Here is a 21,604-nt window from a genome sequence, read left to right on the forward strand (position 1 = left end):
TATTTTCTCTCAAAAAGGTATTTAATCTTGTTAAATGCTTTCAACAAAACAAGTTGAACCCTTAAAAATTTAATTCGAGGGGCACCTGGGTGGCTCAGTGGGTTAAAGCCTCTGCTTTCGGCTCAGGTCATGGTCCCAGGGTCCTGGGATCGAGCCCCACATCGGGCTCTCTGCTCAGCCGGAGACCCGCTTCTCTTCCTCTCTCTCTGCCTGCCTCTCTGCCTACTTGTGATCTCTGTCTGTCAAAAATTTAATTCGACTTGGCAACAGAAAGCAAAGAGGTATGATACACACTACAACATGGGTAAGCCTTGAAAACATTATGCTAAAGAAGCCAGTCACAGATTTATCATTCCACCCACAGGAACGTCCAGAACAGTCAAATCTATGAAGACAGAAAGGAGACTAGTGGTTGTCTAGGAGGCGGGGGTGGGAATGAGGGAGAAAGGGGAGTGACTACTACTATGCATGGGTATTTGGAAGGAAGTAAGGGTGATGAAAATGTTCTAAACTTGTAGTGACAGCTGCCCAACTTCATGAACATATTAAAAACCACTGTGTACTTTAAATAGGTCAATGTCAATAGGTGAATTACATACTAATAAAGCTGTTATTAAAAAATTAGTCCAAAACTACTCCCTTATACTAGCATGAACAACTGATAATTACATATATGAAAAATTTACTCTTCCTTCCATGTCAAACATTTGCTGGAAATTTCACATATTTTTATGAAAAAAAAAAAAAAAAAAAAAGCATAACATTAAGTAAACATAGATCACATTAGTCCCAATTCTCCTTATAAGATAAATGAGAAAATAATATACATACTCCCTTTAAAGGAACTTTAAAAGCAATAAATCGCGTTCCAGGTAGAGGATGTCCAATTGGTGTCACAGACCTCCACCTGCAATGAAAATAAACAACTAAATTATAATACAAATATTTTAATGACTCAAGATGGTAAATAAAGAGTATTTTTTTTAATAACTAGAGCTTCACTTGTTGGTTAGTTGCTTTTCGAGTGCTATCATGCATGAATTTTAATTTACTGCTTCCTCCTTCAAAAAACACAAAAACAATGGAGGGTTTTACATAAGTATGGCACTTCTACAGTAAATAAGACAGCATTCATTCCTGATAAACTTCCAATGCCCCAATGATAGTGTCTTTGTTTTTCTTGGGCAACAGTAAGAGAAGGAAAATAGTTTATGAATTTTGCATCATTGTCACTGATTATATATTAAGTAAAAAGCAGTAAAAGGTATTAAACGTGAGAATAATAAAAGTAAAATATGAAAACCTACAGCGGTTTTTTAAAAAGATTTTATTTATTTATTTGACGGAGGGATAGAGAGAGAGAGAATGCACAAGTAGACAGAGTGGCAGGCAGAGAGAGAGAGAGAGAGAAGCAGGCTCTCTGCTGAGCAGAGAGCCTGATGTGGGGCTTGATCCCAATACCTTGGGATCATGACCTGAGCAGAAGGCAGCCAGTTACCCAACTGAGCCACCCAGGTGCCCAAAACCTACGGTGTTTTAGTAGTAGGAAACAAATCATTTTTTCAACATGATTATTTTGCATATGTCTTAATTTCTGATTAATCTTGAATTAAGAACTATAGCTCATTAACTTTAAATATCTTGATTTATCTATAACGACAACAAAGAGAAATCTGGTATTAAAAGTAACTCCTAGTCATATAATTATTCCCAAGTTATTTTTGATAAATCCCAATTATAACACACGAAGATTTCTTAAAATGAGCATTTTAATTCCCTGCTTACTTCTCCAGCTTCATTTCTGTACCATCCTTTCCTTCTCCAGGCTCTGGCTGCACAGTTTCCTTTCCTTGGTCCTCCAATGTTCCATACTATACCTTCTCCCATTTCACTCCTTTAGTCATCCTCAGCTTGCAGCTCCAGTATTAGTTCTCAGGAACTTCTCTGTTATCACCCATTCCCATTAGACATACCCTTCACCTTCCTTCCTGGCACTTAACAGTTTGTAACTATACACATGATTATGTGATTTTTTGGGGGGGGGGAATCATGGTTTCTCTCTTGATCATAAACTGTGAGATTGACCATGTTTGTCTTTCCTCATAGTACAATGCCTGCCACACCAGATACTCCATAAATATTAAATAAATGTTGAATAGTTTGGTTTCATAAAATCACTATTTAACGTACTGATTATATATGATTAACAGCTGACTTGTCATTAAGAATAATGAAGGTCAGAGGTAATGGGATGACATTCAAATGTCGGAAAAAAATATATAGCCAAGCAAGAATTCTATATCATTCTATATCCAGCAAAACTATCCTTCAAAAAAGGAGTGATAACTATGTTCCAGTCCTTTGCTTTGTAAGAACAGAAATTTGATTCTGATAATTTATCTGAAGTTGAAAAATATAGTTTCTCAAGTTCTTAAATACAATCCAAATGCTACCAAAATCCAATAACAAAGCAAAGATGTTGGACTAGGTTTCTTTCTCTTTAAAATTAGAAAATGATTTCTAGCATAGTAAAAGGCTTTACTTACAAATAAAAAGCCCTCATTTCTACCTTTAAATAACTCATTAACTCTTAGATTTTTGCTTGTGACTTTTTAAAAAGATCATTTCTTTGATGGAATTCTTTGCTTGTGGAATAAGATGCCCTTGAATACTTATGACATTTATCCTTTCCTCAACAGCACATCTAATTCTACTATTATGAATGACATTCAACTATACTACAATAATTCCATAAATATGTTCATCTTTGTTTTGATATCCAGCTGGAAGCCGTACGTTTTGTACTAACAATACAAAGGAACCATATGGAAGCAATATCGGACCATCTGCTACTATTGCCAACATTATTATATATATTACTATAACGTGCACTTTTTTCAAGCCGTTTATTTCCACAACTAATGCTTCCATAATGACATAAATGACGGTATCTAAATAAACTAGTACTTCATTTAAATTATCTATTCAGCCACTTTTTTAAAAAAAAAGAAAAGTAAGTGAATCTATATACATTCCCAAGATTTGCTTCTGGAATGCAATACTTTTGGGGTTCTGGTTTTCAGACAGATAAAATTTTATTACACTCCAAGAGAAGACAGAAATCTTTAGAGTACTCTACACAAATCCAAAAAAAACTTGCTTACAGAATTCTTGGCCACAATGTAAGATAAAAGCCAATTACCACTGCAAAATTAAACAAAGAAAAAAAAGGTAGAGACTATATGGAGAAAACCTATAATGTTCTGACTGCTACCAAGAGATCAGTAAGTTGTTGAGCTATCAATCATGCCAGCCATGTGAATGGATGAAAATACTAATTTAGGATTAATAAAAGCAGGAACAGAAGAAGGCTACAGACAATGTCTACTAGAAAAATCTCTCCACCTATTCAAATACTACCCTATCCTTGCGGATTAGTTTAAAACATCATTTCTTTCATAAGGTCATCCTTTATTACAAAACACCCTCACGACTTAAAATCACAAAGAATGGGACAAATTGACCTCATGTACCTCCTGATGTATACTGAGAAGGCTATATAACAATACCAAAGTAGCGTCGTTGCCAAAAACAAAACAAAACAAAACAAAAGAAGTTTAACCTGAATATAATTAAGGAAATGATCAGCAAACTCATAAAGAGGGTCATACATAACAAACTGCCTAGATTAGGGATCAACAAACTTCTAAGGTCAGATAGTAAACATTTTAGGCTTGTGGGCCACACAGTTTCTGCTGCAACTACAGAACTCTGCCGCTGCAGTGCAAAAGAAGCTATACACAGTATGTACATCAGGAGTATAGCTATTTTTCAAAAAAAACTTTATTTATAGAAACAGTTGGGTCAGCCCATGGGTCATATTTTACCAAACACTGGTCTAGACTCTGAATAAATGACAAAGTAATGAAAGACCAAAAAAAAAAAAAACTATTGTAGATGGAGACTACAGAGACAACTAAATATACACATGAACTTTCTGGGATCAAAACCAAACTCCATCATAATTATATTGGGAAACCTGGATATGGATTATAAGAATATTGTGTCAATGTATAATTTCCAAAGTTTGATGATTATATGTAGTTAAAAAGGAAATTATCTTGTCTTTAGGAGATACATGTTGAAGTATTGGGGAGTATACTGTTATGGCCTCTGCAACTAAATCAAGTGGTTAAAAGAAAGTGGGATAAGTGCATACGTTCACATATGAAGATCAAGCAAATGTGGCAAATTAGATTCTAGGGCAAAGGTTACAAAATATTTACTTTTCTGAAGTTCTTAAATTTTTAAAAATAAAAACAGGAAACAAATGATGGCACAATAAAAAATATAATTAGTTATACTCTGCCCTAAAAAAAATCTCCTTTGAGTTCTTTCTTCTCTGAACTGCCATTTCTATTAACTCATTGAACCATAGAGTTCAGCAAGCCCTTATTATGTCTTAGTCTCTAAATTTCTTCTGGTAAGTCTTACCCTCGCAAAGCACTTGGTATGGTAGTAGGTATATAGTGTATGTTCAATAAACTCTATGCTAATAAAATATTAGGATGGGGCCATAAAAACATATGAACAAATACTTCCCTGAGCCATAAACCCCACTGAAAATGACAGGTAACAATATCTTGCCTAACTGAAATAATATCTGTACACACTAAATAAATAATAAATAAATACAGTGATTCTAGGAGAAATTAAACAGAAGGTTGTAGAAAAGTAAATGAAAGTACAAATAAATGAAGTAATTTTACTAATACTGATTAGCCTTTCTGGAACCAGAGCTTAACCACATTCTGGTGATAATTATAAGGTAGCAGTAATAACATTTTACATTCTCAGACTTTGAATTTTTTCAGAAATTTTCATTATCTCTTTTGTGTCTCATATGACTCTATATGATAGACATAGAGGTGTATGTATTATTTATGACCAATTGAGAAATGAAAAAAATGAGGCCAAGAGTTGGAGTTGCTTAGTATCCCAGTGTACCACTGGTAAAGTCAAGATTTGAAGCTAAGTCTTGTTGCTTCTCCTTTAAGGCACATTCTGTATTTGGAGCAAAAGAGGCAGGATAGTATAGGTAACTTTTTGGTTAGGAGCCAAAGGCAAAAGGGGGGTGAATTTTACACTTGGGCTTTGAGCTTTTTAAAGAGAACAGTGTACTCTATAGGCAATGAGCAGGAACTAAAAAAGATGAAGCCTCTACCCCATGGTGGAAATTTAAGCTTTTTAGAGTTTCTTCATGATTTCTGTGCTATTTTCTTAGGACTCTGAGCTTGATTCTATTTTTATTTTTATTTTTTAAAGATTTTATTTATTTATTTGAAACAGAGAGAGAGTGTATGTTCAGGTGGGAGGGGCAGAGGGAGAGGGAGAAGCAGATTCCTTGATAAGCAGGGAGCCCAGTGTGGGGCTCAATTGCAGTACCCTGATATCATGACCTGAGCTGAGGGCAAACACTTTTGAGTCTCCTAGGGCACCTTGATTCTATTTTCTAAAAAATTCCCCACACCATAATCTTATTACATACCCCTATGAAAATGAAATTTGGTGGTAATTTGCATTCATAAACAGTGTGTATATACACACACACATATAAAGGATACATATTTTTGAATAAATTTTTACCTACTTTGCTAGATCTCATCATATACCTATGCTTAAATAAGCACATATTTTTCCCACTCTACAGAAAAGGAAACTAAAGTTAATTATTACAAAATTATTTATTCAAAGTTATACACCTCACTAGTTGAAAAAGATAAAACAGAATCCAAAGTACTCCCATTTCAATGGTGTCCAACTTCCAAGCTGTAACATAAAAACAAAAAATCTCCTTAACTGTTCTATCCTACATAAACAGATATACTTTTGTTTTAGATTTACTTATTTGAGAGAGAGTATGTGTGCGTACAGGGCGGGGAGGGCAAAGGGGAGAGGGAGAGAGAATCTTAAGCAGACTCCCACTGAGCGTGGAGCCTTGAGGCAGGGCTGTATCTTAGGACCCTGAGATCATGACCTGAGCTGAAATCAAGAGTGGAATTACCCAGGTGGTCCCCAAGTAGCTATACTTTTAAAAAAGGACAAGAGGCTCCTGGGTGGCTCAGTCAATTAGGCGTCTGCCTTTGAGTTCAGGTCATGATCCTGTGACAAGGTTCCTTGCTCAGAGTGTGTTCCTCCCTCTCCTTCTGCCCCTCCCCAGGCTTGTGCTCTGTTCTCTCTCGTTCATTCTCTCTCAAATAATAGTATCTTTGAAAATAAATGAATAAAAGACAGTAAGAACTACTAAGATTTCTTTCCTCAAATATTTTACCCAAATCACTGGTAATTTAGTGTATAAAGAGATCAATTTTCCATCTAACAAACACTGGGTCAGTGGTAGGAATGGATGTTTTCAAGGGCAGAAAACCAGTGTTTTCTTTCTTTTTTAAGATTTTATTTATTTATTTGACAGATAGAGATCACAAGTAGGCAGAGAGGCAGGCAGAGAGAGAGGGGGAAGCAGGCTCCCCGCTGAGCAGAGAGCCTGATGTGGGGCTCAATCCCAGGACCCCGGGATCATGACCCGAGCTGAAGGCAGAGGCACCCCCAGAAAATCAGTCTTAACATTAAAACTTTACTTGCCAAGTTCTGAGTCCCTCTTGAAACCCTGTACATTTTTAGTCTGTACCACCTTCTTAGTTAAAATGTTTTGCAAGTTTTCTACTCACTGGATAAAGGAGTAGGTAGAGAAAGAGATGGTCAGTCACAGAACAGGGATAGCAGCTGCAATGACACTGCTGATGTATTAAAGAGGGATGGATCATGAAATTCAGTGATTAGAGCACTGGAAAGTAGCTTGAGATCAAAAGAAAAGTCACTGAGGTCCCCTTCCTTTCCTTAAACCCTCAAATCCCATTGTTAACCTTAGCTGTTGAAACAACTGTAAATCTAGGTCTTCCTTTTAGTCCTACCACAGTGCTCTTCACCTACTACTTCAACACTGGGTAACTGCAACAGTCTTCGATAATGTGTCCCTTTGCCCTCAGATTCTCCCCCATTTATCCCTTCCTAAATGTCACTGTTATAGAATCTTTCGTAAATACCATCATTACAGGATAAATTTCAAATCTGTATTTTAGACAGCCTTAACCTGTATATTAAATCTTAACCTATCACCACCTGGAAATTGTGTCTCAGTCCAGCAGATTTCCTCAGAATCCCACAAATACAGAAGTTCATTCCTCTTCCTGTGTTTGTGCCTGTCCTTAGGCTCTTTGACCATCTAATCATGGTTTCTCAACTGAGCGCTAACTCAGTTAGGGGCTGAATAATTCTTTCTTGTGGGGAGCTGTCTTGTGCATGACAGGATGCTTAGCAGTATGTCTGGCCTTATCCACTAAATGCCAGTAGCACCCTCAACCCCAAGTTGTGATAACCAAATGTAACTCCAAATAACCAAATATTTCTTGAAGGGCCAAAATCACCCCTGGCAAAGAACTACTGATCTAAATCCAAGTCTCACTTCAAGCCCTAACTCAACCCTATAAGAAATCTCCAATCACTAAAGCCTGTAGTCACCTCTCCCTTCTCTAAACCTATATGAAATGTTTTGTTTGTAAGGGACTAATTTTTTCAATATTGCTTGATGACAGGTTCCATCAAAACTAGGTTCCAGGGATGCCTGGGTGGCTCAGTTGGTTAAGCGGCTGCCTTCGACTCAGGTCATGATCCTGGTGTCCTGGGATCGAGTCCCACATCAGGTTCCTTGCTGGGCAGGGAGCCTGCTTCTCCCTCTGCCTCTGCCTGCCACTCTGTCTGCCTGTGTTCTCTCTCTCTTTCTCTCTCTAGGTTCGATGTATATTATGTCTTGACAACTGAAAACATTAGGCCTGAAAATAGTTCATTACTAATAATTCCAAATGGTAGAACATGCCCAAATATTCTCAGAATACAACTATGTGAGAAATATTCTTTTAAAGCTCCCAAGAAAGCTGAAAATTAACTCATCAGCTAATGCAATAATTCAGGTAACAAGTGAATAATCAGACAGAGGCATCAGATCTTAATTTCCTTTTAAAAAGTTCATTCTAAGCCATTTCAAATACAGGATTTCATTTTACTTCTCACCCCACTCTATAATCTAATTACCAAAACTTTTGTTTAATGCTGCAGTAATTTGTATCTTATGAAGAACTGAAGTGCCAAATATTTAACTTTCTGTAGATACACTTACTTCACAAAGAATTTTTAAAAAAATGTACTGGGGCGCCTGGGTGGCTCAGTGGGTTAAGCCTCTGCCTTTAGCTCAGGTCATGATCTCAGGGTCCTGGAATCGAGCCCTCCGTCGGGCTCTCTGTTCAGCAGGGAGCCTGTTTCCCTCTCTCTCTCTGCCTGCTGCTCTGCCTACTTGTGATCTCTCTTTTTCTCTATCAAATAAATAAATAAAATCTAAAAAAAAGAATAAAAAAGAATAAAATATAAGTAGAAAATCAAGAACATGTAAACATCAAAACATACAGATCATAAAAGCCAGATTTTTTTTCTTTTCTTTTTCTTTTTTATTTTTTTTTAAAGATTTTATTTATTTATTTGACAGACAGAGATCACAAGCAGGCAGAGAGGCAGGCAGAGAGGAGAAAGCAGGCTCCCCGCAGAGCAGAGAGCCCGATGTGGGGCTGGATCCCAGGACCCTGGGATCATGACCTGAGCTGAAGGCAGAGGCTTTAACCCACTGAGCCACCTAGGCGCCCATAAAAGCCAGATTTGATGTTAACTAAATTTCACATTCACCTCTCAGCTTTAAAAAAAAAAAAACAAAAAACAAATGAAGAGAAATAATTTATACATTCATTACATATTTATAAAATACCAAAAAGAATCAGACAACAGTGAAAAGGAAACATTTTCTATTACTGAGTCCTAAAATAAATCATTCACATGACTGGACGTGAGTCAGTGAAAATAACTGTTCAATGAATTAAGGGAGTATAGTCTGGGCACCTAAATCCCAAGTGGTTCAGCTTGATCCACTGGAAGAAATGGATGGACTACAGAGCCTTGAAATGATCTGCTGGTCAACTTCTTTAAAGTCAAGCTTTTAAGAAGTGAAGAAAGGACAATTCTGGATTCTATGGTCTTATAAGAATCTGGTGTGCTGGTGTTTTATGTCATTTGCTGATAACAGATCTATATAAGCTAGAGGCTTTATGTGTACACCACAGATAAAAAAGAACCAAACCCACAGCATTAAGCACATGGTAAGTAATCATTACTTTTTCTTAAACCCAAACAGACAATAAAATTGGTACCTTAGTGAGCAAGTAAAGGAGCTAAAACTCTTGCCTAGATAGAGGACAAACCCACTTAAATGTAAATTCTTAAATAAGTACTTGATTGGGTTTTTTCCCTCTAAAGAATGGATCTCTACTGCAGATATACATAAAAATTTCAAAAATTCTTTATAGAAATATTAGATGTCTTGTTTTCTATGCCTGCTAATCAGAATTTCCAAAGGTGGGACCTACTAGAATTAAAAGTAGTTAAAAGTAGGTTTTTTTTTAAAGAATTTATTTATTTGACAGAGAGAGATCATAAGTAGGCAGAGAGGCAGGCAGAGAGAGAGGGGGAAGCAGGCTCCTCGCTGAGCAGAGAGCCCAATGCGGGGCTCGATCCCAGAACCCTGAGATCACGACCTGAGCTGAAGGCAGAGGCTTAACCCACTGAGCCACCCAGGTGCCCCTAGTTAAAAGTAGTTTTGGCATGGAAAATTTTCAGTTACCAGTTACAGTATTTATTTCCCCTTTCCAGTCAGCTAACCTAATACTCACTTTTCTGTGATAATCAGCAGCAGCCTCTGTATAGTGCCACTATGTCTTTAAGTCAGGGAGATCAACTACCCATTAGGGTACTTCCAATCTCATGGAAATATGTCAGCAATTAGTTGGGCCTCATTTTCTTCTTAAGCCTTCAAGTGTTCTCATCTTCAACCACTAAATGTAGAAGGATGCCTTTGAAAATCATCACCCTCTTCATGTTTCTGCAAACATGTGGAACAATCTCACTGAAAAACTGAACTTCAAGAGCACTTTTTAGGAGAGAGGTCTTGCTAGGGAATGAGCAACAGCAAATGTGAACTTCAATTAGTTTTTGTTCTGATTTCTATATACTTTGGGGCCCGTTTGCTTTTATTTTTTAAGTAACAAAGATGAAAATAAAAGATTCATTGAAAGCTTGTGATTTGGCAGTATACTAACACAGTTGCTTTCTCATCTTAGAATGAATATTTTTGTTCTCTTTCTCTCTTTCTCACACACACACACTCTGTGTGTGTGTGTGTGTGTGTGTGTATGTGCTTGTTATACAGAGGAAGAGTATGGGGGGGAAGTAGAGACTAATTTCTGTGATGGAGGTCAGGAATTTGCATTTTAAATAAGCATTCCTGGTAATTCTGAAGGTGGTAGTCCAGGGACAAGCCTGAAAAAACAAGATCCACAGACAAGTAGTACATGGTCAGGTAGAACATTCCATTCTAAGCAGAGGGAAGAACAAAAACAAGATATGAAGGCATCCATGAATATGCTATGCCTGAGGAACAGGTGCTTTGGTCCTTGCTGGTTCTCAGTTTCTATACCTGATAAATGAAGAAGCGGACCACACTGTCTCTGAGGTCTTTCCCACAGTTAATACCTGATCATCAGCCAAACTATCCACTGTTACCTGAAGATACTGTGTTCACTGCTATTCATTTATTCACTTAGCAAACTTATGAAGTACTAATGAATGGAGAAATTCAGTGTTAGCCCTCAATGTTTAGTCTGGTGCAAAGAGACAATTACCATAAAGTACCACGGAACAGAATTAGGGACAGCATCACAAAGAAAGCTTAAGTAGAAACTTTATGGGGAAAAAGGGGTGGCATTCCAGGAAGGAATGGCACATGAAAAGGCATGCAGGCATGACGCCACATGCTAGACCCAGGATACAGTGAGCAGTTAAGTATGGTTTTAGCATAACGTGCATTCTGGAGAGTAGTTTAAAAAAAATGAAGCTTATGAAGAGAGAAAACAGTTCATATATGCCATGTAAAGAGCTCAGATTTTACCAGATGGAGGAAATGAAAACGGGGAATCAGGCCTGCATTTTACTATGACAGTTTGGTGATAGTATAAAGAATGAATTAACAAGAGACTACCCTACACCTGTCTAGAATCAATAAGACAAGAAAGAGCAAGTGTTGATGAGAATATGGAGAAAAGGGAGCCCTTGTGCACTATTGGTAGAAATGAAAAGTGGAACAGCCATTGTAGAAAAGAATATGGAGATTCCTCAAAAAATTAAAAATAGAAATACCATATGATCCAGTAATTCTACTACTGGTTATTTACCCAAAGAAAACAAAAACACTAATTCAAAAAGATATATGCACCCCATGTTTCCCATGTTTATTGCAACACTAATACAATAACCAAGTTATGGAAGAAATCCAAGTGTCCATCAATAGACAAATGGTTAAAAAAGATGTGGTATAATAATGTACAGACTCGGGGCACCTGGGTGGCTCAGTGGGTTAAGCCTCTGCCTTCGGCTCAGGTTACGGTCTCGGGGTCTGGAATTGAGCCCATCGGGCTCTCTGCTCAGCGGGGAGCCTGCTTCCCCCTCTCCCTCTGCCTGCCTCTCTGCCTACTTGTGATCTCTATCTTTGTCAAATAAATAAATAAAATTAAAAAAAAGAATTAAAAAAAATGTACAGACTTGTCCAATCACTACATTGTATACTAAAAATTAATGTAGCATTGCGTGTCAACTGTACTTCTATAATAAAAACATGTGATTATACATATGTATCTGGTATGTATACAGTGGATATTACTCAGTCATAAAAAAGGATGAGATCTTGTCATTTTCAACAACATGGATAAATGTAGAGGATATTATGCTAAGTGAAATAAGTCAGACAGAGAAAGCCAAATACCATATATGGTATACATGGAATCTAAAAAATAGAACAAATGAATAAACAAACAAAAAGCAGAAACAGACCCATAAATACAGAGAACAAAGTGATGGTTGCCAGAGGGGAGGGGGATGAATGGATGGGCAAAATGGGCTAAGAGGAATGGGAGATACAAGTTTCCAGTTATGGAATGAATAAGTCATGGAGATAAAAGGTACAGCATAGGGAAAAGTCAGTGGTACTATAATAGTGTTATATGGTGACAGATGGTAGCTATACTTGTGGTAAGCATGGCATAATGTATAGACTTGTTGAATCACTATGTTGTATAACTGAAACTAATGTAATATTGTGTCTACTATACTTCAATTTAAATTTTTAAAATTAATTTAACTTTAAAAATGAACCAGAAGGGGACAACTTGGAGGCAAAGACATCAATTAAGAGGCTACTGTCAAGAGATGATGGCTGCTAAAGCAGAACAAGGAGGAAAAAAGTAGGTTCCAAAGAGCAGCTGTTTAGGAGACAGAATCAGATAACCTGTTGACTGTGTGTGGGATGTTAAAAAAAAATGGAATTTCAGAATTGTTCTAGTTTTAACTTGGGTAACTGAATATTGGCTTCATTCAAAAAACAGGAAATAAAGAGAATAAGTTTTGTGAGGCAAAACTGGTTTTAAGCTCTGCATATTCAGAGTTTTGGAAACTGGGGTAAAGATATCCATAGTCAGTCTGGAGCTCAGGTAAGGAGTGTGGGCTAAGAACAGATTTGGAATTCATTATCCTGCAGATGGTAGTTGAGGCTACAAGACTCCTAAAGTGAACAAAATAAAAATAGAACAAGATAAAGGACAAAACCCTAGAAAGCAACAGTTAATGTTTAGTTTTTTGTTTTATTTTTTGCTTTTCTTAAGATGAACTTAACATGTCCATACGCCAAAGAGAAGAAAATGACGAAAAAAATCTTAGAAAAAAGGGATTAGAGTGAGATCCCAGAGGAACAAGTATAGAAAATTCAAAATGCTCTAGGAGATGGGAAAAGAAAAGTAGAATCTGATGTTAGAGAAACCAAAGAAGGGAAGTTCAAGACTGGGCAATGGTCTAAAGAACCAAGCGCATTTAAGGGGTCTAAGAAGATACTATCTAAGTATCTAAGAAGATACTTATCTTCTGGGTTTATCAAAGAAAGTCCTTAGTGGCAGATAAGTGATGGAAGCTAGAACACTGCAGGTGGAAGAGGTAAGAGATGTGGGGAGTGGGAGGTAACTATTTCCACAAATTTGGTAGTATGGGAGAGGAAAGAGCAGAAATCAGAGGATAATCCAAGTGGAGACATTTTCTTCCTGTTCTTTTGTTGTTGAATAAGGGAAATGAAGCTGATGCAGGGAGGTGAGAAAAAGCATACTAAAGATAAAAGAAAAGGTTAAATGATGAAGCACAGCCCGAGGGAGACAAAATGGATGGAATCTAGCATACATATAGGATCAGTTGTGGATAGTAAAAAGCACACCTCTTTAGCTGAGATGGAAGAAAAGGATATCTGCTCATGAAGTTAAGTTTGCCTGGTGGTCACTGCTACAAATTCACTTGAGAGTCTATTTCCTCCGAAAATACAAAACCAGCTGCTGAAAGTACAAGGTCAAAGAGGGGATAGAAGGCTTAAAAGTGATAAAAGTTAGAATAGTAGCTGTGGGTGGAAACGGAAAAGAATGGCTGAGTTCTATTATGGAATATGATACATTGTCATGACGATAATCCGGTTTTGTGATTTTCAGTACTAGAACTTGATTATCTTTAGATGTATGAGTTGAAAAAGCAAATGACTAAACTGAACTAGAGCAGAAAGCAAAAGCAGAGAAAGACAAAAGGCAAGGAAATTTTAGATACTGGTGTGAGTAAATAATGAACCAAGCAGTGTGGCTAGACAAGGAATAAAGTACCTTTATGGAAGGTAACCATGCTTTTTGACAAAACAGTTCACAGCACTGCCTGGCAGCACTGAAAATAACATTTTATTCTGGAAACAAGTAATATAATAAACTAAGTTCCTTCCTTCCAATTACCATCTACAGCTGGACTTACAAATTCAAACGCCAGGCCGGTTGATATACCTCAGTAAAATATGTCCCAAATAAAGAAACGATAAAATGATAAAGTCAATCAACAGTAAGTCTCAGTGCTGCAGAGGCTAAAAGGGGATGGGAAACTGGAGAGGCCTACTTTTCGTAGAGAAGGCAGCTGCAAAACACTTACTATTGTCATGTACAGATCTGGTTTCTTAAATCTGATTTTTGAAGAAATCTAGATTTTCATGTGAAAGCTCCAGACCTTTAAATGACAGCAACTTAAAAAAACAAAACAAAACAAACAAACAAAAACTGAAGCAAAATACTTTGGCAAGTGAGATTTGGAGACCAGTCTGAATGAGGTATCTGCTGAAGTGATACTATTTTCCTTTAAACTTGAAAATATTTTGGGGCACCTGCGTGGCTCAGTGGTTAAGCCTCTGCCTTCCGCTCAGGTCATGATCTCAGGGTCCTGGGGTCGAGCCCCACATGGGGCTCTCTGTTCAGCGGGCAGCCTGCTTCCCCCTCTCTCTCTGCCTACCTCTCTGCCTACTTGTGATCTCTCTCTCTCTCTGCCGAACAAATAAATAAAATCTTAAAAAAAAAATTAGGGTTGATTTTTTGTTTTACCCCTCTAAACTACAAACTGTGGAGTATTCGATCTCAAATCCTACACCACCTCACTTTAGCCTGTTCATTATTTGGGCCTACATACTTCACAACACATATGGAAGTGTAGTTATAATAGTATATCAGTAAATACATGCTATATGTATTTTTAAAAACAGTACCCCTGTTGGGGCGCCTGAGTGGTTAAGTCTATTAAGCTTCCCACTCTTGATTTTCACAAAGGTCATGATCTCAGGGTCCTGAAATGGAGCCCTCCTCCATCAGGCTTCGAAGCTTAGAGGAGGGAGGGTTAGCTTGAGATGTTCTCCTCCCTCTCCTTCTGCCTCTCCCCTCAACCCCTTCCTAAAATAATAAATCTTAAAAAACAAAAACAGTATCCCTGTATAATACTTCCAGAAATTACGTGAATTTAAGAACAGCACAGATTACATATTATTTGCACGTGCACTCATATTCTTTTTTTTTTTTTAATTTTTTTTTTCTCTTTCACAGATTGAGAGAGAGAGAGAGATTACAAGTAGGCAGAGCAGCAGCCAGAGAGGGGAGGAAGCAGGCTCCCTGCCAAGCAGAGAGCCCGATACGGGGCTCGATCCCAGAGACCCTGAGATCATGACCTGAGCTGAAGGCAGAGGCTAACCCACTGAGCCACCCAGGCGCCCCTCATATTCTACTTGGCCTATAATCTTGCTATTGAATGAAGTATTACTTGACTTTTTCCTTCTTTCACCATCATTGTTCCTAAATTCCCATAGCAGAAGAGCAGTAGAAATTCAAGCTGGAAAATCCAGCAAGGATTTTACTCAGAATGACAATTTTCCAGGCTCGGAAACATTTAGCTGTATGCGATTATCTCCCATGAGAAAGTGAGCAGAACTTCCCAGTTCTATTTCTACATATGCCACAACGTACCAACATATCCTGGAACATTATTTCGCAGCAGTTTTCTTCACTTCCACATCTCCCCTTTCCCAAATATACAAGGCTGTTAGAAGTTTTAACCACCTTCTAAGTTCCAAGCACAACGCCTGGCGCTGAGAGCGGCTACAAATCGTGCAGAAGGTCTGAATGAATGAAAGCCTTTCCATCACACCGCATGCTGCTTTCCTTACTAGCAAGTCTCCTAACAGCCCCACGAGTTTCCCGGGCCAAGTTTCAAAACACGGAACATTTTCACTGAACTCGTTATTTTAACTCTGGGTGACTCACTGGGAAAAGAAAATATACGTCAGCTGTTTCGTTTACGAAGCAAAGACGACAGGACCCGAGTGAGCATGTCCTGCGTGCCCTAATTTAAGGCTTTAAAACGATTTTATTAATTTATTTGTCAGAGGGACGGTGAGCGAGCACAAGCAGGAGGAGCAGCAGGGGAGACAGGGGGGGAAGCAGACTCCCCGCTGACGCTGGGATCATGACCCGAGCTGAAGGCAGACGCTTAACCGACTGAGCCACCCAAGCGCCCCTAATTTGAGGCTTTTAAAAGTACTGAATTGGTTACACTCACACTAACCGCCGGAAAGAAAAAGGACTCCTGGCATCTTTAGGGCACCCCTTGGGATGCCACCCTCAAAGCACCTAAAATCAAAGAAACCCTCTTTTCCCCGCGCGGTCCAGGAGGCGGGTCGCGCGGGCGCCGGAGCGCCACCTTCCCCGCCGCCCGCCCTGCACGCCAGCCGGAGACCACAGGGCGCACCGGGACCGCGGACAGCGGGCCCGCGAGCGTGTCCCCCGGGACGCCAGCCACTCCGGTTGTCGCCGCGGGCCCGCGCCGGGTGGGGAGCTCGCGGCCGGGTACTCACCCGTTGGGGATACTGTTCTTCTTCACCATGACGCGAGAGGTGCGGGGCTTTCACGCGCCAGGACACCGCGCTCTCAGCTCTCTTCCAGATCAAACCCCCAGGAGGTGCGGCCCCTAGAGCACACACCCGGGCCGCAGGTAATCACAGCTGGCGCTCCCGCAGGCGCTAGAGACCCAGGCCAGAGCGGGAGTGACAGGGCTCCGATGCCTCAATTCTAGTCAGAAGCGCAGGTACGGGGTGAGCAGACGTAGCGCACCGAAGATTCCCGAAGGCGCACGCTCTGCGCTCGCCAGGGACCCAGCTAGCCGAGGGGGCCGCACCGCGCATGCTCCTGGACAGCCTTGACGTCAGTCCCAGAGCAGGGAGCGCTAAGCCAGCGGCGGGCTGCGGGCGCTGTGGTGAGGAATCTTGCGGGGCGGTTGGTGACCTTTGAGAGTCCGCGGTTAATGGTGTGTCCTGCCTTAGCTGTTCATAAATAGCAAGAGTGCACTGTCCATCCAGGTGAATGTCATAGTGCCTGTTAAAGCCCCCTGACCTTTCCCTGTTAGACACCCCAATATCTTGTCTCGTTCGAGCCCGCTCTGTGGACTAAACTGGCGGCGGCCCCCTGGACCCAGACACAGACCCGCAGAGGCCGCTGGGACTTGTAGTCCTACCCTACCCGTCAGTGATTCCCTTGGGGAATTAAGAGGGTTGAGAACCACTCCATTTTGCAGCATTAGTGAGTAGTGCTTGATTTGCATCAAATCCAAGACCATGTTATTTATTGAGTGCCTATTTTGTGCTGAACATCTTGCTAGGATTGGTGGAGGAGAGATGAGTCTGGATCCCCGCTCTAGTCCTTGCTTTAGGATAGGGAGAAAGATGAACTTGCAAAGTAGGATGTAATAAACAAAAATTACAGTCATAATGCTTTTGGAGGTCACAGAAGAGCCAGAGTCAGAAAAAACTTCCCAGAAGTTGTGGGGTTTGAATCAGCATTTGAGACGTGGAATGCTCTAGGTTAGAGGGAAGTTGCAAAAGTCCAAGGATGAATGTGGCAGGGAATATAAAGAAGGATGATCAGACTATAATCAAAGGTTTATGTTGGATAGTGGTGAGCACGGCTTAGGTGGGAGAGTAGACACGGCGATCCTTTGGCCTGACTTTCAGGAACGGCCTCGTTTTGACTTTCTTTCCAGTTGAGACTCGTTAAGTACAGGCACTGAGATATATGTCAGGTTTAAGTAAAAGGCAACATCACAGGACTTACCTGTGCCCAGTTTCTGGACATCATGGCCCGTGTTGCTCCATGAATTAGTACATTTTTATAAATCCTGTAATTAACTTGAGAATGGCAAAATTACATTACATCGTGTGTGTGTGTGTGTGTGTGTGTGTGTGTGTGTGTGATAGAAAGTTTCAAAGTATGCCACAGTTTTTGTGACTTGTTTTGGCATTAATCAATCTCTATGTACCTGAAGTCTCAAGGGAAGTAAACCCAAATCTATCTTGACCTATGAGAGCAGGTTATGGTAATTTGGGGGCTTAGTCCTGTGTGCAGTGGATGATTTAGTTTTGATGCCTTTTAAAGACATACAGAAGTTCACGGAAAATCCTTTGTCAGTCTACATGTTCCTAGTTTTTGTATTTTAGAAAAGAAGATGATAGTTAACTAAAAGTTATTCGTTTTTTAATTCATCAGGTAATGAAACACCTGGAAGTCATGATGCTTTCTGTAAAACATTGTGAAATAATGCTGTTATATTTACCTAATTGTAGAATATCGTTTTGTTAAATTCCACCTTTTCTATACCTTAGTACCAGTATATTTGCCATATATTTAATAAATTTTGATTTTGGCAAAATGCTATCCATTGCCTTAATTTTACCATAACTTGGAGGAAGACTTTAAGTTTTGTGTATAGCATCACAATGCAAATCGAAGAAGTATGGAAAACATGACTGGAGAAACACTGCTATAAGGGAGTTCAGAAAGGACTGATCATACTATGTGACAATAGATGAACTAAAATAAAGATAAAGTTGGATTTGGGACTGAATTCAGTTCTGCTAAGGAAGGAAGATGGATTAATACATTTGGAAAGATTTCCAAGAGCTGGGAGAAAACTAAAAGAGAAATAAATTCCTAGTTATTTCATAATTAAGAAATATTACTAAATATCAGAATATGCATATTGTGACCATTCCATATGGTAGAGATTTTTCTGTAATTTTATTCTGCTAATGCTCCTGAAACCAAAGGGCATGTGACAGAAGTAATCAAGGTGATTTAGTGTGAAATTTATACACAACATAAAATTTCATTTCAGGAATCACCATAGTAATAAAGGCACATTTGGGTGAATTTGTAGAACTCAGAGATTTCTAAATGCTAAGCAAGAGGCAAACATTTGGATCAGAAAAGGCTGAATGAACAACTAGACTTTAATTCTCAGATTTTGACTAGAGACCTCTAGGTCATCTGACACAAAAATATCTAATCCTCAATATTCTTACTCTTTAGAAAGAGCTTTAACTGCAAGAATTGCAAATTAGCAATAACCTTGAAGAGAAGATTGTGTTTAACTGTTGGAGCCAATTTTTCAATAAAGAGCTGAATTGCTGTAAGAAGGTAAAAGTCTGAGTCACAATTTTTCCTTACTTACACAAAATTTTCAAAAAAGCAAATGCAATTTTTTCCCGGATCTTCAATTTTATTTATGAGTTTTATTATTTAATCCATAATCATTTATTTATCTTATATCATTTATGGAATGATAAATGAACCAGGTTAGAAATATCTCCAGATATGCAAAACAATACCTTTGTCAAAAATTTCTTGTATAATGTTTTAAATTAATTGTAATAGAGATATGTATAGGAGGTGCTGTCAGTAATGTTTCCCTGGGTTTAGCAGATAAAAATTACAGATGTATGTATCAGTAAGCCGGGAATTGATTTGAAGTTCATTTAAGACATTCTTGCAGAATGCAAAGTGAATTAAAAATTCTCTTTTCCTGGTGTTATATTCCTCTTGTGCCTAATTTGGTATGTTAGTAGAAAGAATCTTAAAGATATTTTAAACTCTTAAATCAATTTCCTAACGTCTCTTTACTGATTAAACAAAGAATTTAGACCTGATTCTCTTCTGTTCTTCTGTTCTCTTCTAGCACAGTATTTTAAATCGTGTTCTGGATTTCTCACCTGAATGTCCCATAAACATCCATTAGGAATATCCAAAAACTGAATTTATTGATCCCTACCCCAACTACATTCCTACTTTGACAATACTTAAAATGATGCTACCTTTCAGAGACTCAAACCAAATACCAGGATTGGTTCTTCCCTCACTTTGTTTTCTCCATCTAATTGCTCATGAAATCTTGTGACTTTTACCTTTTAAGTGAAGATTTCTCCACACTCCATTCCCACTTCCATTTTTGACTCAGATCTCTAGCATCTCTCATTGGGACTATTATAATGGCCTCCTAACTAATCTTCCTGTCTCTGGTATATATCTCCATGTTTAATCAGTTATTTTTTTCTCACTAAAGTTTTGTAGATCTTAGAGGGTTCCCACATATTTTAATTGAAGTTATTCCCAGGTATTTTGAAAATGGTTTTGTTTTATTGCTATTATGGAAGTGATCTTTAATTTATTAATATATAGGGAAGCTATTAACTTTGACATATATTCCATATATATATATATATATTTATATATATCTTTCTAATTGTGTCTAAACTTTTTGATTGAGTGTCTTGGGTTTTCTACTTATAAAAAACTATCCTCGGGGCACCTGGGTGGCTCAGTGGGTTAAAGCCTCTGCCTTTGGCCAGGTCATGATCCTGGGTCCTGGGATTGAGCCCCGCATCCGGCTCTCTGCTCAGCAGGGAGCCTGCTTCCTCCTCTCTCTCTCTCTCTCTCTCTGCCTGCCTGTCTGCCTACTTGTGATCTCTCTGTCAAAATAAATAAATAAAATATTAAAAAAACAAAACAAAACAAAACAACAAAAAAGCTATCCTCTACAAACAATGATAACTTTGTCTTCCCTTTCCTAATAATTATACTTCTTCTTTTATGTGTCTTACTACATTAACTGGAATTTTTACTATATACTAAAAGTGATAGTGTATTTCTTTGTTTATTTTCTAGTTAAATTAAAAATTTAAGTAGCATACTCAAATTTAAGTAGCATATGTTAAGTATCACATCATACTTTCAGTAATATATCATCCTAAAGGCTATTTCTTATTTATTTAGAAAGTGGAAATGAAAGAATCATCATGGAAAAGATCTCAAAGAGAAAGGAAGACATGAAAAAAAAGGTAAGGTATTAATGGAGATTATAAGGATCTTCAATTATAAATGTAAAATAATCCTGAACAATGTGCTATGTTTGGTTCTATATTCAAATCATATAGTTCACATATTAAAAAAAATAATAAGCTTAAGAATGAATTCTACTCTTTGGTGTGTTCATTATGCCATAGTATTAGAGGTGGGTTATTTATTTATTTATTCCCTTATGTAAATATTAGTTCATTCACCTCTTCTCTCAGCCAATGGTCCATTTTCTGCTTTGCTCAAAAAAAAAGTTTTTCTTCTTTTAGCGAGTGAATAAAACATATATAGGGCTAATATCTACACTTCCTTTAGAGTAATTCCAGTTAAGATTCATATTTTATCCCTGTCTTCTAGATGGGGGTGGGAAGTTATGAAGAAATGTGCAGAATCCTGGGAATGCTGGGTGAAATTATTAGAAATTAAAGGGAGATCTCTATCAATCACTTACTGTGATTAGTCCAGAATAGAATTAGTCCAGAATAGAATTAGGTATTTTTAATTGTCTTGAGGAAGATATTGAACATCTTAGTTTATGTTGATCTTATTCAATAGTGCTTAAATAAAAAAGTGTGATACGGGAAACACTAGTGGATTTTGAAGTTCTTTCAGGAAGTCTGTAGACTAGGCTCTTACTATGGTAATGTCTTTTATTTTAGTTGTTATTTAAGGAGTCTTCTGCTATTGTATTTAAACTTAAAATGATAAACTCATAGCCTATATTGTTCTAAAAACAGACTTAACATTGCTAGTATGGTTTAATTTCAGAATAGTGAGGCTTGAGAAACTTAAAAGGAAGTTTGAACATATGGAGTTTTTTAAATAATGGTAGG

At 38.1% G+C, this 21,604-nt stretch overlaps 1 protein-coding gene across 1 annotated transcript in view; it reads right to left on the reverse strand.

The window, feature by feature from the left end:
• The window catches only part of LOC123955063, a 44,347-nt gene extending 27,467 nt beyond the window's left edge, over positions 1-16,880 (reverse strand). Inside the window, exons 1-2 of the mRNA XM_046026599.1 lie at positions 16,445-16,880; positions 832-907 (exon numbers count right to left, since the gene is read on the reverse strand). Coding sequence (XP_045882555.1) covers positions 832-907; positions 16,445-16,473 — 105 coding nt within the window. The 5' untranslated portion in view covers positions 16,474-16,880. The remainder of the gene's footprint in view (positions 1-831; positions 908-16,444) is intronic.
• Positions 16,881-21,604: the final 4,724 nt, after the last annotated feature.

This window comes from Meles meles, chromosome 13 (assembly GCF_922984935.1).
Source record: "Meles meles chromosome 13, mMelMel3.1 paternal haplotype, whole genome shotgun sequence".
NCBI classification, from domain to species: Eukaryota; Metazoa; Chordata; class Mammalia; order Carnivora; family Mustelidae; genus Meles; species Meles meles.